Raw genomic sequence first — 23,545 nt, 5'->3', positions numbered from 1 at the left:
CTCCCTCCCTCCCTCCCTTCTTCCATCCCCCCTCCCCCCCTCTGTGTGTGTGTGTGTAGGTGGGAAACCAAGCAACGTCTATACCCTTCTCACAAGGTTCCAGTGACAAACTAGACCTTGATTCTACCAAAATTCACCCTGGGTAACCAATAGTTTATTGGGGTTCCTTGAAGAGCATGGGCAAGGGGTTATGGGCAGGAGTGTGGGTGAAAGTAGACATACTGGAAAGTCTACACCCAGCATAGATGATGGCATCCCCGTGGCTGTGCAGATGAAAAGCCCTCCCCAGCCTCTACCCTAGCCCAAAGCCATGGGCACTTAGGATAGGATTGTAAACACGTGGACTCAAGTGAGGGTTCCATGACCCTCACCCCACCGTCCTTCTACAAGGGACTGATAGTGTCTGGTTTCATGAAGACAGCAATCATTTTGCTAAGGGGACAATGCTTTGGAACACCGTGAAGGGAAGGCGTCTACACCCAGGGTTCGAGAGCACCCCACTAGCCAGCCCATTTCCCTCTGAGGTTAAGTCTCAGCTCTGCCACAAAGTTAGCCATGACACAAGACCAGCTGCTTGGCCTCACTATGACTTGTATCCTTGGCTTCCAGCGTAGGAGAGGATTGCGTGCAATGATGTCTGCATGGTCTGGAGATGGCCATCGCTTCCTCCAGTCTCTTGGATGGTATCAGTTCCTGAGAGCCAGGAGTCCTGTGCCGTCCTTGCCCCCATTACCTCCACATATCTGTGGGGGTCTGGGACTTGTTTTTCTTGAGCTGGGAGATTTCCTTTTTTGTCTGCCTTAGGACAAGGTTTGGTCAGTGGTAATGTCTGAAGATGTCAGTTCTTCCTGAAAGGAAAGTCATCTGAAGGGAACCGCAGGCTTGGCCCAGCCTTCCTGCCATGATGTTAAAAAAGAAGGATTTTTAGTGGAGGAAATAGCTGTGGAGGAGGACGGTGGTGGGGCAGAAGGGGTCCCTGTAGAGAAGAGAGAAGCACTTCCCCCACACAACCCCGGGTTCAGTCCAGCTGGGGAGTGTAAACTTTTCACCAACCAAAGCTGGTCATGTGGCAGGGGCACACAGGAGTGGGAGTGGGGCAGCAATGGTGAACCCTGACACAATAACTGGGCTGACAATCAATCGACTGGGCTGTCAATCAATCAACCTATTTGTAGCAGGAAGTCCATAGCTACCACCTGGGCCCACTGGGCAACCTTGGAAAATGTACTCCAGCTCTTTGAACCTCAATCTTGATGCCTGAGAATGGGAGTGATAAAAATATCTCTTGTGCCGGGTGGTGGTGGCGCACACCTTTAATTCCAGCACTTGGGAGGCAGAGGCAGGAGGATTTCTGAGTCTGAGTCCAGCCTGGTCTACAGAGTGAGTTCCAGGACAGCCAGGGCTACACAGAGAAACCCTATCTTGAAAAACCTAAATACAAACATACATACATACATACATACATACATACATACATACTAGTAACACTTGTGTCTAGGTTGAGGCGCCTGTTTCCGTCTCTACGGCCGTGTGGCAGAGCAGCCCCGGGCATTGTTTGGTTCTATGGGCTGATGGGGCTCAGCTGGCTGGTCCTTCTCCTTCTTTGGGTATTGCCAGGATTGCTCATGATGTGGCCAAGAGGGGCTCCCTCAGGGCTAGTATCTGCCAGATGCCTCTATCCTCTCAGTAGAGAGCCATATGGATTGTCACACCCTCTGTGTGTGCTGATACTTCTCCAAGACTGAGCCTTCTTCCATCCAGCGAGGGCCAACATTGAAGAGGGCATTCCCTCACTGTGCGGCTTCTGCTTGTGTGGTGTTTCCTAATGTGTCCTTGTCCACGACTGCACCCTTGGCCAAATCCAGAGCCAGTGTGCAAGGGCACAGATGTAGCATATAGGCATGGGGCTTTGGTGTTAGAGGCTGAGGGGGTGAAACTGTTTCATAGGTATATTCTCCAAGGTGTCTGGCAAGGCTCACCAGCAAGTGCTTCATGACCAGGGCTCTGGGGGTTGAAGGAATGCTCGCCCTCTGGTTCTGTAAAGCTGGAGAAAGGAGCAGGGGACACTAGGGCCCGGAAAGAAGGGGTAAGGCTTGGAGACAGAGTCTGGATCTGGCAGATCCTGGTCATCAGAAGCCATTGGCCAGAGGAGGGGTCTCTGGGGACAGAGCAGACTTTCTGCCAGGAAAGCACTGGGAAGCCACTGACAGGCATGGGGGCCAGAAAAGGCCCCATGGAAAGTCACAAGTCCTTTACAGAACGAGGCCCCTTGGGGGAGAGGGGAAGTGGTGGCTTCTCTGCAAAGATGGAGGTGGGGGTGGGGTGTGACAGTAAGAGCAGTCAGCAGAGCTCCCTCTGGAAGGTTTCTTGTAACAGCTTCAGCCTCAGGAGACCAGCAAACCCGCGGTTAAGTAGCACTCAAAGAGAAATGGCAAAAGAACAGACGCTTAAGCTATCGGGTGGGGGTGGGGGGTGGAGGGGATGGGCAGGGGAGATTGGGTGGGGGTGGGGGTGGGGGGGATGGGCAGGGTACACTGTGGCAGGGCAAAGGTCAACTCACACCCGCCATTTATGTTCTCTCAGCCACTCCTCCCGACCTGCCTTTGTAACTGAGAAGATGCTATGCCGAGATGCCTAGCTACCTACCCAGAGCCACACAGAGTCTGAGCTGAGTATTGACCAAATATATATATATCCATGCCACACTGCACAGACAGATATTTCCAGGAGCTCTGACTAGGAGCCCTCCAGGGCCTGGACAATTACCCAGTTTCAGTGTCTGCCTAAGCCAGACGCCCCCCTGACCTCTGGTCCCAGTGTGAGGGTGATAACCCTCACACTGCACAGTGTCCCACAATCTGCCGCCGGCTCCTGTGCCTACACTCTAGCCCTTGGGACCTCCCTGGGGAGGAGGCTTGGCTTTGAGGGTTGGGTGCCCAGTAGATAGATTGTGTCTACGAGAAATAAAACAGCTCTGTGCCCAAGCCCTGGGGGATGGGAGTAGGGAATTTGCTAGCCAGCCTAGCCAGGGTAGGAAGACCTTGGAGGAAGCAAATGGAAAGAGCCCAGGGAAGACCTAGCACAGCTCTCCTGCAGAACAGCTCTGGCCAGAACAGTCATTCATATTTGAAGAGGAATCGGATACCAGGTCAGGCTAAGAGCTGAGAGAGAGAGGGGCCTGCTATCAGAACCATTCTCTGCAGCCTAATGAGATGGAGGAAGAACCCCAGAGAAAACACAGAGGGGCAGGGGAGAGAGCAGAGGAGGGAGGAGGGGCAGGGAGTACTCTGAGGCTCCCCTGTGAAGACTCACTGAGTGTGCCTTAGAATATGATTCTCAGCCTTCAGGGATGTCTGTGGGAAGCATGGATTCTCTAACACCATGAAGATAAAGGTTAGGATGGGGTGAGAGGCCACTGAGACCCATCCCCTATTTCTCTAGCAGAGGTCCTACCAGGGCTTGGGGCATTAAACCTGGATGAGGCGTGGCATTGGTTAGCAGGGCCCTGGCTGAGGCTGCTACACTGGGCTCACAGAAACCAGGGTGATAACCTCACAGCAAAGATAATCTTTAAGTGGCTCCAAGCACAGGTATAACTCACATGGCCATTGGCTGCCTGCCCCTGGCTCAACTGCAGCGAGCAACCCATGACAAACAGGTCCAGAAAAATCTGGGCTTTGTTTTTTTTTTTGTTTTGTTTTGTTTTTTGTTTTTTTTTTTTTCCTCCCCACATTTAGAATACAAGCCAAAGTCCTAGCTTTGTTTGCTAATTCGGAAATCCATTTTCATAAATAGCAGCCCTGGAGCCATTGCTACCCCCAGGGACTTTTCATTTGCTGCTGTTCTGCCTGTAAGACTACTCCACAGAGATGCACACTCCCTAGGTTCCCGCAGGCTTTTGTCTAGCTCCCTAGGAATAGCATCCTGTCTTGCCTTCAGTCCATTCCAGAGTGCGTGGCCCCCGGACTGCTTGTGACTGAGACACATACTGTGCGTATGTGCTTATGACTGAGCAAGGCTAATTTGCTCCTGCTGCTCTCTAACGGGGCCAGATGTTGTTGTTTGCAAATTGGGTTCAGAATTCTCTGGAAAGCGAGAACAGCTTTTTTTTTGGGGGGGGGGGNGGGGAGCTGTCTGACTTCCCATGCAAATACTAGACAAGTAAACAGAAACAGTGACTTGGTACTACTGTGTGCTTGGTACCTACTGAGTGCATGGTCCCCATCGGATAAGGGAAGGGACATGCAACATGACTGACCTGGTGGAGTCTGAGTGCTCTGAGAACCAACCATGGGGGAAGAGCTGAGGCCTGAGGGCACAGGAAGGCTGCAGGCAGCATGGACTTTCTGGAGGGAAGGGGCCACTCTGAAGGACAGGCCCTGTAGGGTGAGTGGTTTGAAGAAGCTGGAGCCAAGGCCTTTCTAGCCTATGTCCTCTTCAGCCTCTCACTCTGGGTCATGTCAAATCGCCCAAAGACAAGCACGCTACAGGAGGATTCTTCAGGGCCAGTCTCTGTGGCCCGGGAAGATGCCATGTTGGGCCTGGCTTCAGACTAGATTTCACTCAACTAATGTAAGTAGCTTGAACTTGGATGAGGTTGAAGAACCCTGCTGGGTTCAGTGTGGTCTCCTGTAAATTAGACTCTTTGTTTATCAAATTGTCAGGAAGTGTCTTATGTGAGACTCTAGTCCTGTGACAGAAAACAGAGCCGTGGTACAGACTCCAGGTAGCAGCTGCAGCTGGGGTAAGCCTGGTGCTTTCAGGGAGAACCCCTGTTTTTCTCTGAGCCTTTGATCATCAGGACCAACCTTTACCTTTCTTTGAGGTGTGTCGGGGGTTCTTGGCAGGCTTTGTCCCCCACGCCTCTATCTCCAGGCCTAGCAGGTTGCTCTCTGGAGGATGCTGGGAGCGGGAGCAGTTGGGAGGAGGAGTCTCCCCCCACAGCTACTGTTGCCTACTTCTGCTGTCCCCACCTTCAAACCCAGGGCCTTCTAAAGCTGGCCAAGTCAGATGCTGCTCCTGGACTCTTGTCTGGTTTTGAAGCAGAACTTTGAGAAAAGGTGTGAGGAGGGACAGAGGAGGAGGTGGCTGGTGAGTCTGGGATGAGTTCTATGTGGGAGACTCTGGCCGAGGTTACTCACTCTGTCCAGTCCTCAAAATGCAGACTCTGAACCATCAGGGGGTGCAGGAAGTCAGCAGTTGGGGAGACCTACAACGGCCTGGCAGTGGGCCTCCCTCAGGCACCTCTAAATTCCAGCCCTTCTGCGGCCACCTACTATACCTCAGGGGCTGAAGGGTGATATCCATGACTGCACCTGGCCTTTTCTTTATTCGGACTGCAGCCTTTGTGGACCTACACTGACTGCCACAAGTTCCATGAACAGCAAAAAAAAAAAAAAAAAAAAGGACTTAGCGCCCCCTGTTGGCAAATCTGAGTTATATCTGAATGGCTGGAAGTGATGCCCCAAAGAGGAGGCTCCAAGCCAGCCCAATGTGATAGGTTATAAACAAGGGTTTTTTCTCTAGTAAACTCTTCCTTCTGCTGCCAACATTCACCAAGGGCATACAATTGTTTAATTTTAAAGTTATCATCTACACTCATTAGTCAATATAATATGGGCTAGAGAGCTGGCTCAGTGGTTAAGAGCACTGGCTGCTCTCCCAGAGGTCCTGAGTTCATTTCCCAGCACCCACATGGTGGTTCATGACCTATAAAGGGATATGACGCCCTCTTCTGGCGTGCAGGTGTACATGCAGCAGAGCACTCATACATAAAATGAATAAATAAAATAAACACAAAATTTAAAAAAATCAATATACTATACTATACTATAAATGTTAATCAAATATAACCAAGATCCCTCTCTATGTGCCTTGGAACCAGAGAGCAGAGAAGCCTAAAGCCCAGACCTCAGATAAGTGCCTTAGGGCATCCACTCATCCACCCACCCACTCGCTCATCCACCGACAAGGTATTAACGTCCATTAATGTTATGAATCTCAAGGCAAACAGCTTTGGAAAGACAGAAGATTTATTTCCATGCATAGTTTTGAAGGCTTCAGTTCACAGTTGCTTAGCTCTGTTAATATTAGACCAGGTAGCATATCATACTGGGGAGCCGCCGGTGGAGAGGACAGACAGACAGACAGACACACACACACACACACACACACACACACAGAGGGAGAGAGAGTCAACAGCACTGCTTTAAGCCTTAGGAGGAAACTTTCAATCCAAATCTTAGAGATTATTGAGCTCCTGGTCTTCCTCAGACAGACAGCAATAAATAAGACAGTTGAAGCATCTCTCCTCATGGGGTTTAGATTCTAGATAGTGGAGCTGGAAAGAAACAACACAGAGAAATGAGTCAGGTGTGTTTACCATTTAGAAGAAAATAATGCCATTTTAAAAAACAGAAGGGCGAATGAGGAGGGAAAGTGGCCTTGGGTCAAAAGGAGGGGTGGACATTAGCAGTCCAGAGTCCTGGGGCCCCTAGACCAGCACCCACTGTAGCCCAGGGTCTCACTACATAAACCAGGCTGTACCTGAACTCAAGGAGGCCCTCCTGTCTCTGCTTCCCAAGTGCTGGGGTTAAATGGTTGTGCCTCCACACCTGGATCATCTTTCTCTCAAAGTTGGAGAGCAGGGCATGGGTATTCTGGAAGGATAGGCTACTTTGGGTCCACATCTGTTCCTAGACAGTCACGGGAGGCTCAGTCACAGCTGAGACATTCACACAACCCTACCTGCCCATCATGTCAGCACACATCCATCCTCCATTTAGTCTCCACACCACCTGGGATGTAGTTTTCCTGGCCTCTGTCTTTACCAAGGAGAAAGGAAGGTTTGCCAAAGCCACACAGGCAAGGGACCCTATGTCCTGGGCTCTAGGGGATGGTGCCTGGGGTTCCTGGTGCTCCTGCCAAGGCCTCTTAATGCAGTGGTCCCTCCTGTGCTGACTAAACCCCACTTCAGCCTACTCTCAAATATGGCCTCCTCAGAAACGGGGAGGTACCATAGGCTTCTTTGTGCTTTGAACAGGCTCCTCCCCCTCTGGTTACTTTCCATAGTCAGTGAGCACCAGATTCATCCCGAGTCTTGCCTGTACACACAGGCCCTGGCTTTAGCCTCCTTCGAAGAGCAGGGGCCCTCGCAGCTTGTGAACACTTCAGCTGAAGCCAATACTCTTCAGATTTGCTCCAACCGGATACTCCGCGCAGCCAGTTCTCTGTAATTATGCCAAGGCCATTTAGATAATAGGGAGCTGCTGGGCAGTTGGCTCCAGGAGGGGAAAAGATGGGTCTCATTACCCTGCGAGCCACCTTGTGCTTACAAGAGAGGGGAGGGGGCAGAGGAGCAAGCTTCTGCTCCCTGAATGACAAAGACACTCCTGGATTTAGACTTCCGACTGCACAGAGATGAGCGAAAACAGAAATGAAGGTGAGCTCAGTGGGGTGACAAGCCATGAGAATGGAGGGAGGCAGGGACTTTGGGCCACACACAGTGCCCTGGAGCTTAAAAGAAAGTGGAGTTTTATTGTCAAACGGCTTAGACCTAACATTGTAATACAACATTATCCATAAAGCCGTTGCTTGAGAACTGGGCAGTGGAGTTACAGAAGCAAAGCAACAGCAACCTCGGTGTTTTCCGTTTTGACTCTGTGTTGGGTTATGTTCATGGCTGCGCTGGGGCGCATGAGGCACAGCCACTAGGGGCCGATGTGCCTGGAACCTCCCCTGATAAACACATGCTACTTCTGTGTCTGGTAGACTCAGTTCATTCCTTTGAGCCTCTATTTCTCATCCACAAAGCGAGGCTTGTGGAACTAACTGGAAAGACGGACCAGGTGAAGCCTAGGGGAACCCTACCCTAGCACTGAGCCGATCCCTGCCTGGCTCCTTCCCACCTTCTCTACTCAAGATCTACCTTGAGCCCGAACTCATGGCAGAGGAACATCGTGCCAGCAGCAGCTTGTCTGACACTGACACTGATTTTAACTAACCTGGAGGATGAGTAGCATCTGGAAGGTAGGTGAGGGCAGGCGTAAGGACACTGAAACCAAGGTATAGCCAAGGGGTTTGGAGGAGAGGACTGATGAACCCCAATTCTAACAGTTTAGGGCTTGGCTTTAGGGGCAACATTTCTTTGTGCTGCAGCATCATTTACGATAGACATTTCCTATATAAGAAGTCTTGTCAGAGTCCCCAACTTCTAAGTTCCCTAATGACCTTAACCCATATTCACTTTCTTCTTAAAAATACATCTTCCAGGAGAATGCAATTCTTTGTGTGTGGACACTGTGTGTATAGAGAGGGGAGAGGTCACTGTTGAGTGTCTTCATCATGCTCCACCTTGTGCTTGAGATAGAATCTTTTATAGATGCTCTCTGTTTGGGCTAGACTGGCTGGCCACCGAACCTCCTGGATGTTGCAGAACGTGTTTAGTACTTTGAAGTGCTGATACTATACATGTGTAGAAGAAGCAACAAGGTTTTAGACATGAGTGGGTGGGGTTGTTGTTGCTTGGAAAAAGCTGAGAATCACAGCATATGGTGGAAGGGTCATAAGCCTACTTTTCTGGGTGGAGGTTGTCTTAAAGAATGAGAGGCAGTTGGTAGCCTCAGGCAGCCCCACCACCTGGAGTTTGCTGTCTTGGTTTGTTTTGCTGGCTCATTGAGGCATTAAGAAGGTATTTCTTGGTAGCTCCTGGTATTCTGACCGGTTTTTAGAAACACTGGTAGCATGTTCACTGAGTACAGACCCGGGAGCTTGGTAGAAATGAAGACTTTTTGGTTCTTACCCCAACCTTGATCTAACTGAAGTCCAGGAACTTGGCTTCACTGTCTGAGGCCCGTATCACACTGCTAGGTGATTCAGATGGGCCACAGATGAGCAGTTGCACCCTGGGCTAGGGAGACTAGAAATGAAAGCCCGAAACAGCTGTCCTGGCACACTAGGAACCTGTGTGAGGGCAGGATGGTGGGACTGGGTATCTGCTGTGACTATTTTGGTGGAGGATGGGGAAACAAGGGAAAAGAAAGGTTTATGTTCTAAAACAGAGATTGGCAACCCTTTTCTATAAAGGTCTGGATGGTAACTAGTTGAAGCTTTTGGGGGGCTGGAGCAATGTCTCAGCAGTTCAGGTGTTGATTTTTAGCACTCGCTTGTGTGCTCAACAATCTGTAGCCTCAGGTCCAGCATCTCCAGCACTCTCTTCTGATTTCTATGGGCACTGCATGCATGTGGTACACAAACAGAATACAGGCCAAATATCCATTCTCTCTCTCTCTCTCTCTCTCTCTCTCTCTCTCTCTCTCTCTCTCACACACACACACACACACACACACACACACACACACACACACACAGACTCAGTTTTTCAAGACAGGATCTCTCTATGTAGCTTTGACTACCCTGAACCTCATTCTGTAGACCAAGCTGGCCTCAAACTTACAGAGGTCTGCCTGCTTCAGCCCCCCGAGAAGCGCTGGGATGAAATATGTGCACCACCACTACCCAGCATAATTAAATAATTAAATTCAAGAGTGTTTAACTGTTGAAGCTCTGAGGGTCGCATGGCCTCCATCACAGCTATTCCACTCTGCCGTTGGCCTCCATCACATCTTGCCTCTGCCTCCCAAGAGCTGGGATGATGGGCACCTGCTGCCACACCCAGCTTTTTAACATGGGTGCTGGGGATTGAACTCAGGTCCTCATATTTGTGCAGCAAGCACTTTTCCAACTGAGCCATCTTCCCAGCCCCTGGTTACCTGTTACCTATAGAAACAGGTGAGAGGCCAGGTTTGACCCCCAGGCAACCGTATACTGACCAGTTTCAGTACGATGATTTACTTGGTACTGGGGTTGAACAACACAAGCTCCTCCCTTCTCATTTAGAGCCATCTCTGGTTAGAGCACAGGAAGACCCTAGAAAAGGCCAACTCCCTCTTTTCTCCTAGAGGGCCTTACTGCTTGTTCTCAGGCAGTAAGGACACATTCTAACAGCATCTCCGTAGAACACACCAGCAGCTGGGCGGGGTCTAAGCCCCAAGCGTAGAGGTGGGAGAAGCCAGCGATGAGGCTGACAATCAGTTCTGTTCCCAACCATGCCAGGACCCTCAGGGAAAGCGGTCTTTTGCTTTCTGTGCTCATTCTCTTTCTCTCTAGGCTCCAGCCAGGCTGCCAAGGCTGATAGTGATACCCAGACTCCAAGTCACTTCAAAGTCACCCACCCCAGACTCAGGGATCAGCTGAAGAAGTCGTCCTCCAAAAAGAAGGGCTTCAAAATTGTGCAGGAGAAGATGTTGAAGTTTCAGCATGTCATCAGGGACCAGTTCTTACAGCAGATAAGCCAGCAGATGCAGCACGTCCCGCCAGGAGATGAGCAATGCACACAAACCCTCAGGAAGCGGAAAAAGAAGATGGGCTACTTACTGTCTCGGATCGTCAACTTCATCTGGTCTAACACTGTTAAGAAACTGATGTTCAAAGTACCTCTCCCTTGCTTGGACTCTAGATGTGGCATCAAAGTTGGGCACCAGACCCTGTCACCTTGGCAGACTGGCCAACCCAGGCCTAGTCTGGGTGGTTTTGAGGCTGCCCTTGCCAGCTGCACCCTATCCAAGCGTGGGACTGGCATCTATGAGTCTTACCACTTAAGCTTCCAGAGCTATGAGGCCTATCAGGCTGACAAATACCACAAGGATAAGAACCCTTCGGTAAGATGGGACGTCTTTGAAAGCTCCAATCACTAGGATTTACTGAGTCCTATGCCTCTCTTATGCTCACCTCTCTTTGTGATGCACTAACATTATTGTCTTAGAATAATGGTATAACTATAGACATACGCTGATAATGTCCCAGAAGATGGAGACCTGGGGGAGAGGAGTGTCTTGAGTCCCTTCATCCCTACCGCCTTTCCTTTAACTTCAGAAGTTACTGCACTCATGCTGGTAAATGAGCCTGCTTTTATAGAATGAAGCACAGCGGCAGGTGGAGGCAACCATGGGAGAAACGAGCGTTTATACTGTTTCCCAGAGCACAGATGGGATACTCTCTTCAAGGGATCTAGGAAGAGATCTGGAAAGTCTGAGCCAGCCAGCCTATATGACGGTGGCCGTGATGTTCCCAGAGGGGCGAGAACACACGGACGGAAGGTGGGAAGAGCTTGGTGTGATTGGGAGAAAGACCCATGTGCCCAGAGTGGAGACAACGAGTACTGTAGGGTACAGGTGGACAGGGGTTCAAATGTTCCCCCCAGGGCAGTAAGCAGCCAACAAAGGGTTTTTAGCCTAGGAGATTAACAGCAGCAATCCATTCAAAGGGTGGAGTCCTTCGTGGCTGCAGTCATGCCTTTCCCTTCTGCTCCCTGTCAAAGGTTTGTATGGCCATCCAGTGGCTTTTGTAGGAACTGTATCTGTTACCTCTATTGTATGTAAGGGCTGCATCTCCCCTAGTAACTTGGAGGTTCCTTCTGGTGTGATAGCAGAGATGGGTGCAAGCAGGGTTTGCTGTTGATAAGGCTCCAGGTTCTGGGTAGAGCTAGAGAGGGTCTGCCTGCCACCCAGTGTGTTTGTCTGGTAGATTTCCAACTTTCCTTCTCGTCCTCCTTCAATGGAGCAGATGGAATGCTTTTCTCGAGACATAAGGCAGCTCACAGGAAACGGTGAGTCTAACTAAGGCCTGCCCTCAGGAATCCAGTGGCTAGTACAGGCAGCACCGTCCGACCACTCTGATTTGTCTGTTGGACTGGGGAGGGGATTGATAGCTGTAAAACTCTAGGTTCTTGAGATGGTTTCTGTCATTTAACATCACTAGACACCAGCTGAACTATGTTGTGGCATGGTGACATCTTCCCTTGAACTAATCTACAATGACATGCCCAAAGGTGTCCTAGGATGGAGCAAGAAGGCTAACCTAGATTCCTTCCACTTCCAGGGCTACATCAACCTTGGTACCAGCGAGAACAAGCTTTGCCTTGACCTGATAACAGCGAGGGTAAGCAGTACTCTAGGCTTAGCTTCCTGGCCTATTCCTCAGCTTGTGGGAGGTCCAGGAGGAAGGCATAGATATCATGGGGAGAGCCGAGACATTGTTTCTAGAACAGCATAAGTAAGCTCCAGCCAGGCCTGCCTGGATGACTGTCCAAAGGTCGTCTAACAGGTATGCAGTGAGCAGTCTGCCCAAAGCTTTGGCCTAGCCTCGTATGTGTCTTCTGTTAAAACTCGTCTGTGTCTGACAAGGCTAGCCTCCATTCATGAAGGAGCACATGGTGTGCATCCTTGCTCCCCTGCTGGGAGATTTTTAACTTCTCAGGACAGAGACTTATGCACGAACTAGGAACAAAATAAAGCTCGCTTGGCCTCCCTGGACTCCATGTCTTCACGTTCTACTTGTCAACAGTTGACTCAGAGTGACATGAACGTCCTTGATGAGGCCCAGCTGCAGTACTCCGACTGGAAAGGACAACCCTTGTAAGTGCCTTTCAGAACTAGGGTCTCTTGTCTACAGGCCCCTTTTATCATCCATTGGCTGTATATAAAATCATTGACAGAATCTTGTGTAGCACAGGCTGGCCTGATACTCCCTGTTTAGCTGAGGATAACCTTGAATTTCTGACCCTCTCACCCTTACCACCATGCTTGCTTTTATTGTGGCGCTGATGATGGAACCCAGAGTTCTGGGCATGCATTCTAGGAAAGCATCTACCCCCGCCTGAGCTCTATTCCCTTCCCCCAAATGAACCATATTTACGATTAACTACTTTCCTGTATCTTTGGCTAATAACTTCCAGGAAATGCCTAACAGGCACGTCTAGCTTGAGGCATGATGGTTAATGAATGCAGCCCAACACAAATCCTTAACTTATTTAAAACATTGAGAATTGTTGAGTTTTAAAACTCGGTCAATGTGTAGGTGACAATGTTGCTTTCAATGACAAAAGGTTGGATTTGCCTAAGGACAAAACATCCCAGGAGGCAGTCTAATTTGGCAGAAACAGCATCTGTCTATAATCCTCTCCTCTCTCAATAGCCACGTGACCCTGGAGAGGTAACTTTAGTCTATAGTCCTATAAGATGAGGTTGGCTTGGATAGCAAAGATCTCCTTAAGGTTGGATGCTATGTTCTTAAAAAAAAAAAAAAAAAAAAAAAGCATGTCATCTAGATTCTGAGTGAGGAAGGGTGCCTGGGAATGATAGGGTCTCTCTGGGTCTGTCCGCAGCCTTCGGGAAGAGCTGGCTAGCTTCTTGACCCACTACTGCAAGGCGCCTACACCCCTTGACCCAGAAAATGTGAGTGAGTACAATAGAGGGCTGTCCTTGTGGGTTCCTTCTGCATCATCTGTAGACCACAGGGAGAACCCTCAGAGGGGCAGGGCACAGTAAAAGCCAGCTGGGGAGGTCCCTGAGGGAGGTGCAGTTGAGGGGGTGCCCTGGGACCTGCCCTGTGGGAGGAGAAGGGAGATGGCCTGTGCATACCCTTCTGATGCAGGTACTGACTTTGACTCTGTCTCTTGGACCTTGTCCTCAGGTGGTGGTTCTCAATGGCTGCTCTTCAGTCTTTTCTTCACTGGCCATGGTTCTGTGTGACCCAGGTGGTAAGTTAGCAGGCTCTGTTTGCCTTTTCTGCCATGTGGGCAGGGATGCCCAGGCACTGGGCTTGGGAAGAGAAGACCGTTGAGGTCTTTTCCACAAGTGCAGGCTACTCTGTCCTGCCAGAGATATCATTTCTGGGAACTCCAAGAGAGTTAGAGTCCTCATTAAATATGGAAGAAATATGTGGTAGTTCTCAAAGAGGCCATCTAGATGAAAAGGCCCAGAGGGCCAAGAGAATGGGAAAGAGAGAGAGAAATGAAACCCACCAGGCTCAACATGAGGAAACTTTCTTGTGTGTGACCTTTGACCTTTTGTGTCTAGCCTGGTACTGACAAGACTTTTTTAAAGTTTGCTAGTAAAGACAACTGCTTAGTCAGCAAAGTGTTTGTCACCTGAGTTTCACATAAAAAAGGCTGGACATTGTGGCATGTGCTTGTAGTGGCATGTGTTTCCAAGGCTGTGGAAGCTGAGACAGGCAGCTCCCTAAAGATTTGCAGCCAGCCTAAATATGCCAATAAAGAGATACTATCTTAATAAACAAGGTGCATTATTCCAAAGTAAGGAGTCTGGGGTTGACCTCTGATCTTCAAATGTGCATGCGCATGGATGAACATGTAGCCACACAGACACTGGAGTCTTAACAGGAAGAGTTTTCTAATGGGAAGTGCTCTGTTGATTTATACCTTGAACTCTGAGTTGTTCACTGCACTCACCCCTCTCAACCCACTTCAGTGTGCTTACAAACTGAGAAATAGTGTTTTCTCCACAAGTAGATGTGTGTAAAAAATGTACCTTTTTTTTTTAAAGTGAAATAAGCTCAAGGATCGAAAAAGAGATTGCTACACGGGGCTCTTGTGTTATGATCCTTGCTGCTTATGTTGACTGGAAGACAGCTTTGTCTCCTTGTGCTCCTAGATGCCCTTCTGATCCCCACACCATGCTACAGTGGCTTTGTCTTCAGCTCCTACCTCTATTCCAAAGTCGAGCTTATTCCTGTCCACTTGGAGAGCCAGGTCAGAATGTGGCCTCTTCCCTACTCACCCATCCCGTGATGGTTCTAGGGTCCCCGAGGAGGCAGAGGATCTTTGTCCTTTAAGTGATGGTGAGAGTGGGGCAGATACCAGGGTGAAGAAGCTATGTAGGACCAACACCCTGACATGAAGGCCAAGAACTGTATGGGACTTGTGAGCTGAGAAACCAGGCTCGGTAGCAAGCCTCTCTCAGCGGTGTGTGTCTTCCAGGTTCCCGGATCCAACTTGGATTCTTTCCAACTCACTGTGGATAAGCTCAAGCTTGCCCTGACTCAGGCTAAGAAGAAGGTAAGGGTGGCGAGTGGGGAAGCCTTAATTTCATGTTTGCCACTGTTGGCCTTGAAAGGGCTGAGTAACAAGACTTAGATACAAGATGTGGGGGCTTTCTCCAGATAGGAAAGACAGCAAGTAGTTCTAAGTACCTGACTTCACTGTAGAAATGAATTCCATCCATGGAAACTTCCAGAACACTTCCCTCTCTTCCCCTTTGCTGGCAGCATGGAGTTGCATCCATGAGATCCTACCTGGGCTTTGTCAAGGTGTCCTAAGTTAGAGGTCTCGAGCCGTAAAGGATGCTTACTGGGATTTGGGGCAGATGTAATAGACTTGTATTCACTCTTGTGTTTGGGTTTCTTCTCAGGCAAAAAAGGTCAAAGGCCTTGTGCTCATCAACCCCCAGAATCCTCTGGGTGATGTCTACACTCAATCGTCACTGCAAGAATACCTGGTCTTTGCTAAGACGTATGTATTCCACCCTGTCACACATAGACGAGAAGTTAGAAACTGAAGTAACTTACCCAAGATTACCCATTCTGCTTTGCAGGGCTCTATAAAGACTACTACTCACCATCTGTCTTCCCATTGCCTGTCCAGCCTCTTCCCACATAGACATTGACCTAGGAACCAGAGCAGGGCTATGTAGCTTTCCTAGTCCTGGTGGCAGAAGTGCTTTATCCCAGTATCTATTTCCAGACTACCTGGGCTGCACTTACCAAGGCTGAAGGATGCTCCGAGGCTCTCTTGGCTCCCTGCTAGGGACAGGGTAACAACAGTTGCCTCTGGAGTCCTGCAGCGAAGCCCTTCTAGGACAGAGGATTTGCTTTCTAGAAATGGCACTCAGACTCTATGACTGACCCAGATCAGCCAGCAGTAGAGACAAAAATGAGGGCTGCCATCAAGAACTCAGTGGAGCTGAGTGTAAATTCTGGCTGTCTGGGTTGCTTTCCTGTTGCTGTCATAATACCCTGCAAAGGAAGGGTTGTCTGGCCTCATGGCTCCTGGGTACAGCTCATGGCAGGAGAGTCAGGATGATAGACTTAAGCATCTGGTCACGCTGGGGTCCATGGGAAACAGAGAGCAAGACTGCTCTACTCCACTAGCTTCTGCTCCCCTCCCCCCTTTTCCTTTCCTTTCCTTTCCTTTCCTTTCCTTTCCTTTCCTTTCCTTTCCTTTCCTTTCCTTTCCTTTCCTTTCCTTTCCTTTCCTTTTCTTTCTTTCTTTTCAGTTCAGGACTCAAGATCAGAAAATGGGGGCACGGATTTTAGGGTGGGTCTTCCGACCTCACTTAACCTAAATGCAGTAATCCTCCCAAGCTTACCCGGAGGCTGGGTCTCTTAGGTGATTCCAGATCCTGTGAAATTCACAATCGATGTGAGCTCCGGGACCTTACTAGGCAGAGTCAACTCTTGGTCTGTCTCAGGGCCTAACTTTGTATCTGTGACATGGGGTAACAGTGCTGTGTCCAGGGGTCATGGCGAACTGAGGATGCAAGTGTGTTCAAAGCCCATCCAGTGCTGTGATTCAGTTTAGACCCTGGTGGTAGCTGCTGTCTGTCACGGACTTAAACACTGGGAGAAGCTCTGCCTCTTCTGCTGTCTGCTTGGTCTTTAAGGGGTTAAATGTGTTATCCATGGGTGTCTTTTGGGTCCTGTTCCCTCTCTGTACTGCCAGCTAGAGCAAAGTTCCCTTCTTGTGTACTTCATAGTGCCCCTTGGAGAGGTGGAGAGTAAGCTCTTGGGATAAATAACTGACCTGTATATCCAAGAAGAGCAAAGAGTGAGAGTGAAGATTGCAGGGTCAGCTGGCAGGATGGCTCAATGAGTCCAGGTGCCTGCCGCCAAGTCTGACAAACTGAGCAATGGGATCCCAACAAGTCATTCTCTGCCTTCCATCCACGGACCATGCCGAGAGTGCAAGCATAGGCTTGGGCACACACACACCCACACACCCACACACACACACACACGTTAAAATGTAATAAGTTATTGCTAGAAACTAGATGTATTTTTTTTCCTCTCCCAACTCTAGGCACAAGCTGCACGTGATCATGGACGAGATTTACATGCTGTCTGTGTTTGAGCCGTCTGTCACATTTCACAGCGTTCTGAGCATAAAAGAGTAAGTTTGTCCACTCCAGTGTTGGGAGCAAGAACCCAACACTAGGTGCTTTCACGAAGCAGGGACTTGCCTGGCTGGGTGCTGGGGAACGAGTCAAGTACCCGTGGGGGATTGTTAATATTCACAAAGTGCCCACTGCCCTCGAGAGTGTGGAGTCCAAGTGCCATTCTGTGTATCTGTGAACGCTGGGCACGGTGGCGAGGGTGGTCAAGGGGTGGCAGGTCAGTCAGGAAAGCGTGAGGATCTGAGTTCTGAGTTCCCAGAACCTACAGGAAAACTCTAGCAAGGCAGCACATGACCCTAGAGGTAGGGGAGGAGCTAAGCAAGGCCGATCCCTGGAGCTCATTGGCCACATTGCCTGAATGAAATGAAGAGCTTGGGTTCATTGAGAGACCTTGTCTGTAGTGGGGGCAGTGGGGAAGTAGAAAGTGGTCTAAAAAGATACCCGATTTTAACCTGTGTCTTTCACACCTATATGTGCACACGCACGCACGCACATGCACACATGCCCACACACCTATCTATGCAGCAAGGAAAGCCCCCAGGGATTGGTGGTCAGGTAGGGACTTCTTTACAAAGCATCTTGCAGTTTAGCCCAACTTAGCCTCGAATTCTTAATTCTCCTGCCTCCACCTCCTGAGTGCTGGAAATATAAGTATATTCCACCATGCCCAACTCAAACGTTTTTTTTGGGGGGGAGTGTGGTATAGAATTTGACTGTAAGACTGAGATTTCATCAAAGCAAGACATTGGCATGCCTGCTAGAAGGAACACCTTTGGTGAAAGGTGGGGCAGTAAGAGATAGGTATAGTCTAGAATGGACAAGTGTGCACGTTCTAAAAGTAGTAGGCAGCTGACTTCTTGAGAGGACAGCTGCTAGGGAGGTAGTCTTGGACTAGATCTATAGTCAGACCCACAGTAGCAGAGTCAGTCAGGCTGTTCCTCAGTGGGTGCTTGAGTGCTGTTCCATGTATACTTTACAGGGACACCTTGTGTTGACGTCTAGCTTAGCTGCCACCAGTGTCTCTTGAACCTGGACATGTTGGAACCTGGCTAGGAGGAACCTAACCTCCACGGTCTCCTTTCCATCAGAGAGGTCATTTACCCACCTTTCACCCATTTCCCCTCCAACTTTGATTTTTGTTTCTAACTTCTTTTCCAGCTTGCCTGACCCTAACATGACCCATATGATCTGGGGCACTAGTAAGGTAAGCCCCAGCACCTTTCTTTGGGTCTGGAAGAAAGGGGAGCCAGGAACAAAAGAGACAAGAAAAACAACATGTTCCTTCTTCAACTTCTTTTCCTCCAGGATTTTGGCATGTCTGGCTTCCGCTTTGGTGTTCTCTATACACGCAACAAGGAGGTAGCCTCTGCCATGAAAGCTTTTGGCTACCACCATGGGGTTACTCTGGCATTACTCAGTATAAGCTGTGCCGACTGCTCCAGGACAAAGGTACTAAGCAGGACCTTAGGAAAGCATCTTGGCTGGACTTTATGGCTGTGTGGGATTGCTGGGTTTCCTGGGGGTGAGGGGAGACTCTAGCACGTGCTCAATAAACTTGAGGATCTGTTCACTGTCTAAAGTTAAACTGTGGAGGACAGGGTGAAGCTCAGTGGGCACATGGGTTTGGAAGCCTCTTTCAAACCAGGCTGGGTTTTAATCCTGAAAGCCTAAAAGTCTATGCTCTGCTTAGAAAACTGCTTGTGAATGGTTCCCTAAGACATGAAGGAAAGAACCTCTGACACCAGCCAGTCAATCTTCCTTTTTGCCTTTGAGACAGGGCCTCAATATGTAGCCCTGATGTGGAACTCAACATGTAGACCAGGCTGGCTAACTTGGAGATCTGCCTCCCTTGCCTCTGTCTCCCTAGTGATTAAAGCAGGTGTCATTTCGACTAGCAGAGATCATTTCGCCTAGCAGAGTGTCTTTCTCCTGGGCCTACTTGCCCCAGGCAAACTTTTTTTTTTCACCACAGTGGATCATTTTCATTGACTTTTCCAATATGGATTAAGATAAATATCCAGGGGGTACAAAGGAGAAAGATGTTTGGGGCAGAGTTGGCATGGCTAGATCTATGGCCCCTAAATTCTCTAGGGACCTCAAGAGAATGCTGGGCATGAAAGTAGACCTTCCCCTTCAATGCTATGGTTAAAACATAGTCTTTCCATTTAATTTCCGGTAATTGATGCCAGACTGGAAGGCTTAGACCAGTAGATGGACTATCTTGAGACAAACCATGGCATTTAAAGAAACAAACTAATGTAGCCAGACAGCTTGCTTTTAGCTTTGGATGCGGAAAGAAGTAGAACGGAGAAATCTGATTGGCTACCAACCCTCCGTGGTGCCAGCTGCCTTTAGATGTGGCAGAAACTGGAACTTGGCCCTATCAATACTGGTTCCCAACCTTAGATGTACCTAAGATTTACCTAGAGACTGCATCCTTAGATTTTTGTTTAGATGCTCCAGGAGTTTAACATAGGCATGGGGCTGGAGAGATGGCTCAGTGGTTAAAAGTACGTGCTGCTCTTCCAGAGGACCTTGGTTCTGTTCTTAACACCCACATCAGTCAACTTACAACCTCCTGTAACTCCCATTTCCAGGAGATCCAACTCCCCAACTGCCTACTTACACATGCATAGACTGGCACATACACACATAATTAAAACCTTGTTTAGGGTTTTGTTGTTGTTTGAGAAAGTTTCTCCATGTAGCCCTGGCTGTCCTGGAATTCCCTATGTAGATAAGGATAGCCTTGAACTTGGAGATCTACCTGCATCTGCCTCCCAAGTGCTGGGATTAAAGGCATGTACCTCCACTGCCCTGCATAATTAAAACTTTTTAAACAGTATAAGGTAGGCATAAAGGTTTCTACAGCCTCATGTCACTCTTTCCCTGTTATTAGCTTAGAATAATAGTGCTGAATTCATCCCAGAGAGTAGCCGGGCTCTCCCAATCCAGTGTGTGGGGTTCAAGAGCCCAAGCAAGAGCTTTGTGTATATACTAACTCTCTCAGATGACAATAGTGGCAGCAGTCCCCTTTGTGGGCTGTCTTACCCACAGGCCTCTATTATCTACTCAAAGGGAACATTCTAGTAGAACATTAAGATGCCCACTGTCTGCTCTATAAAGTCCTATATAAGAGTTGTGTGCCAGGATAGTATCAACTCAGACCCAGCAAAGCAGACTCCATCTTGTGTTGAAATGGCTCACATGAAGCCAGCTAAGGAACACTTGGGAAGAACCCCTCCCTCGGAGCCCTCCCCCTCAGATGTTGTCTTCTGTAAGATCTGTGATAATCTTCCTCTGCTCATCCAGAGTGGATCAGTAAGGTGTACCTTCCTAAAAACCATAGCCGGCTCCAGAAGGCTTACAGCTATATCACTAGGATCCTGAAGGACTTGAAGATCCCCTTTTGCAACGGTGGCTCTGGCCTCTTTGTCTGGATCAACTTGAAAGCTGTAAGTTCTGCAAACAGCAGGCACTGGGCTTACCAGTTGGCTGGTCTTGTGTTCAGCTCTTGCCCCCCTTTTCCTTTCCCCTTTCCTAGTATCTGAGTCCATGCACATTTGACCAAGAGCAGATCCTTCACCAGCGCTTCCAGGACAAGAAACTGTTACTATCTAGTGGCAAATCCTACATGTGTATAGAGCCTGGCTGGTTCCGACTCGTCTTTGCAGAAACCCACCTTCACCTACAAGTGGGTGAGTGCTGCTGACCCCCCCCTATCAGATATGCAGTAGAGAGGCCCCACCAAGTCTTCCCTAATATATTCTGCCTTCAATAGCCTGTAACTTCAGCTTCTCTGAGCCACCCTTTTCTATTCTATTAATTATGCTCCTTCATAAACAGGAAGTAATCCATTCCTTAAGTACCCATTCATCCCTGCATCCTACCTTTTGAGTCTCCATGTTCTGCGTCTACCACGCACGTGTTTGAGAATATCTTCTGGACCAGAGACTTCTAAGAAGCAGTTTTCTGCCCATGAGGGACTAGAGTCTAGTGAGTGTGGTGGACAAAATGATCATGGCAGACATTGTATGTTCTATCGGAATCTGCACACTCCTCAGGGAACGTGAAGAACACAGTGTTTATATGAATGGTTATTGATAGCATCTCATTAGTTGCCAGGCATTTTCCTACCTGCTGAGAAGAGCAACGAGCCTCTTAGCCTCATAAACATTTAGTCTCCTGTGGAAAATAGACAGAGGGAGCTGGGCATGGGCATGGGCATTCACACTTGCCATCCTGGCACTTGGAAGGAGACAGGAGGTCTGAGAGTTCAAAGCTAGTCTGGGACACATAACAGAGAAGAGATCCTGTATCAAAAGTAACCGATTAAGCCCAGTGGTAGGTTAAGAAGCAAACAAGCCACAGGACAGACTTCGACTTAGACCTTCTTCTTTCCGGCAGGCTCATGATTTGATGTCAGGTTCAAAAAGAGCCCAGAAGAGATAGAACAGGTTATCTTCAAGTTCCATCCCAAAGAAGGAAAGGCTGATTTCAGCACCCATAAACAGAGGCTCTGATGGTCCGCTGCTACCTGGGCCTGTCCGGGCTCTGTCTGCACACTGTTAACTCATGCTCCCCTTCTGTTTCCTTTGCACCCTCTAGCCATGGATCGGTTCTGCCACGTGCTTGATGAACACAAAAAAAGCATGAAAAGTAAACAGCAGGAGCAGGCAGCCAGGACATAGACTGCTGCCCCCACCCAGTGGCTCCAGAGAGCCTGATGTCACTCACTCAGGGGCCCCTGAAAGTAACCTCGTGGCCAGGAGACAGGAGGAGGAACTGGAGCCACTGTGCTGTCTGACCTCACTCATCGAGCCCCCTAAGCTGAGTGTCTGACATTTTTAGAAGCCTTGTTTCTTTTAGTCTTTGCTAGCCAGACTGCGCTCAAAATGATGTTTTTATTGTAGTAGGAGGGGGGAAGGCCTAAGGAACCCTGGAGGGGTGAAGGCAGTTCCCTGGATTCCTTTTTAGATGGCGTTGTTTTGCATTCACCATTTAATAAAAGTCATGCTCTATTTTCTCCAGTTCCAGGCCTGCTTTATTTCTGGTTCACATTCCTTTTTGGAGGGAGATGACTGTTTTGTTTTGTTCTAAGTCCTTTGGAAATCTTGCATGTGAAGAGTACTGTCTGAGAGAAATCTGGGGTGACATCCCAGAGGGTAAGAGCGCTTTGCTCTGCAAGCATGAGGGCCTGAGTTCAAATCCCAGGCACCTCATGTAAAAGCCTAGGCATGGCTCTGAGTACCCCTATCTTCAGCACTGGAGGAGGGGGCCACACACAGGTGCCCAATAACATCTAATAAGCAATCAAGTCTAGTCAAAATGACAGGAAATCCCATCTCAGTGCAACAAGGTTGGAAGCCTTAGTGGAAGATCTTGAGGTCCTGTTGTGACTTCCCCATGTGACATGCATGCACTCATGCATACTCAACATATACACTCACGTACACTCGCATACACTCACATTCACATACTCTCACACACTCATACCCATACATACACTCACACATACACACTCAGACACCCATATACATTCACACCCATACACACACTCATATCTCACACACTCGCCAGTACACAACTCACTGACACACATTCACACACACACTCACCGATATACACACATACATACTCACACACTCACACTCAATCACATACACACTCACACAGAGACACACATACACACACACACTCACTGACACACACTCTCTCCTGCTGTGGCAGGCCTGTAGGGAAGGGAAGGAATGACTCCTAGCTGGATGCTGAAGGAGCACTGAGTGTTAGTTGTACCATCTTTATAAACTCCCAATCCTCCATTCTTTTTTTTTTTTTTTTTCTGAGACAGGGTTTCTCTGTGTAGCCCTGGCTGTCCTAGAACTCACTTTGTAGACCAGGCTGGACTCGAACTCAGAAATCCACCTGCCTCTGCCTCCCAAGTGCTAGGATTAAAGGCATGCACCACCACTGCTCGGCCCAATCTTCCATTCTTATAAATGGCTGATGGACTGGTTGGGGTGTTATGGGTATTCCTGCATTCAAATGCCAGAGATCTTCTAAAAGGTTTTAAGACAAATCTTGGAATGTTAGCTTGTTCAGGCAGCTATAATAAAATACCAGCTGGGTGTGGTGGCGCACGCCTTTAACCGCAGCACTTGGGAAGCAGAGGCAGGTGGATTTCTGAGTTTGAGGCCAGCCTGGTCTACAAAGTGAGTTCCAGGACAGCCAGGGCTACACAGAGAAACCCTGTCTCAAAATAAAATAAAATAAAATAAAATAAAATAAAATAAAATAAAATAAAATAAAATACCAGAAACTTACAAAGAATGAAAATCTGTTTCTTACAGTTCTAGAAGCTGTGAAGTCCAAGAACCCAATAGATAAGTATCTGGTGGGGCCATCTTCTTTCTTCCTGTGACATCACATGATTTGGGGGTTGGGGCTCCCTCTGCTTTCATGATCTGATCACTTCCCAAGGGTTCCACCTGATAGCTGTCATTTGAGGGGTGAAGATT

General features: G+C 48.8%; 1 protein-coding gene across 1 annotated transcript in view; it reads left to right on the top strand.

Annotated features, from left to right (window-relative positions):
- Nucleotides 1–7,419: 7,419 nt before the first annotated feature.
- LOC110306667 (probable inactive 1-aminocyclopropane-1-carboxylate synthase-like protein 2) overlaps nucleotides 7,420–23,545 on the top strand; it is a 20,566-nt gene continuing 4,440 nt past the window's right edge. Inside the window, 17 exon segments of the mRNA XM_021178690.1 lie at nucleotides 7,420–7,441; nucleotides 10,168–10,718; nucleotides 11,938–11,997; nucleotides 12,403–12,473; nucleotides 13,223–13,292; nucleotides 13,531–13,597; nucleotides 14,511–14,608; nucleotides 14,837–14,914; nucleotides 15,267–15,367; nucleotides 16,934–17,023; nucleotides 18,186–18,231; nucleotides 18,333–18,428; nucleotides 18,431–18,476; nucleotides 20,340–20,482; nucleotides 20,572–20,725; nucleotides 21,636–21,698; nucleotides 21,701–21,780. Of these exon segments, the coding sequence (XP_021034349.1) occupies nucleotides 7,420–7,441; nucleotides 10,168–10,718; nucleotides 11,938–11,997; nucleotides 12,403–12,473; nucleotides 13,223–13,292; nucleotides 13,531–13,597; nucleotides 14,511–14,608; nucleotides 14,837–14,914; nucleotides 15,267–15,367; nucleotides 16,934–17,023; nucleotides 18,186–18,231; nucleotides 18,333–18,428; nucleotides 18,431–18,476; nucleotides 20,340–20,482; nucleotides 20,572–20,725; nucleotides 21,636–21,698; nucleotides 21,701–21,780 (1,836 nt within the window).

The sequence above is a fragment of the Mus caroli genome, chromosome 2 (genome assembly GCF_900094665.2).
Source record: "Mus caroli chromosome 2, CAROLI_EIJ_v1.1, whole genome shotgun sequence".
NCBI classification, from domain to species: domain Eukaryota; kingdom Metazoa; phylum Chordata; class Mammalia; order Rodentia; family Muridae; genus Mus; species Mus caroli.
The sequence above is the reverse complement of the archived record's forward strand: the minus strand, read 5'-3'. Positions and strand labels throughout refer to the sequence as shown.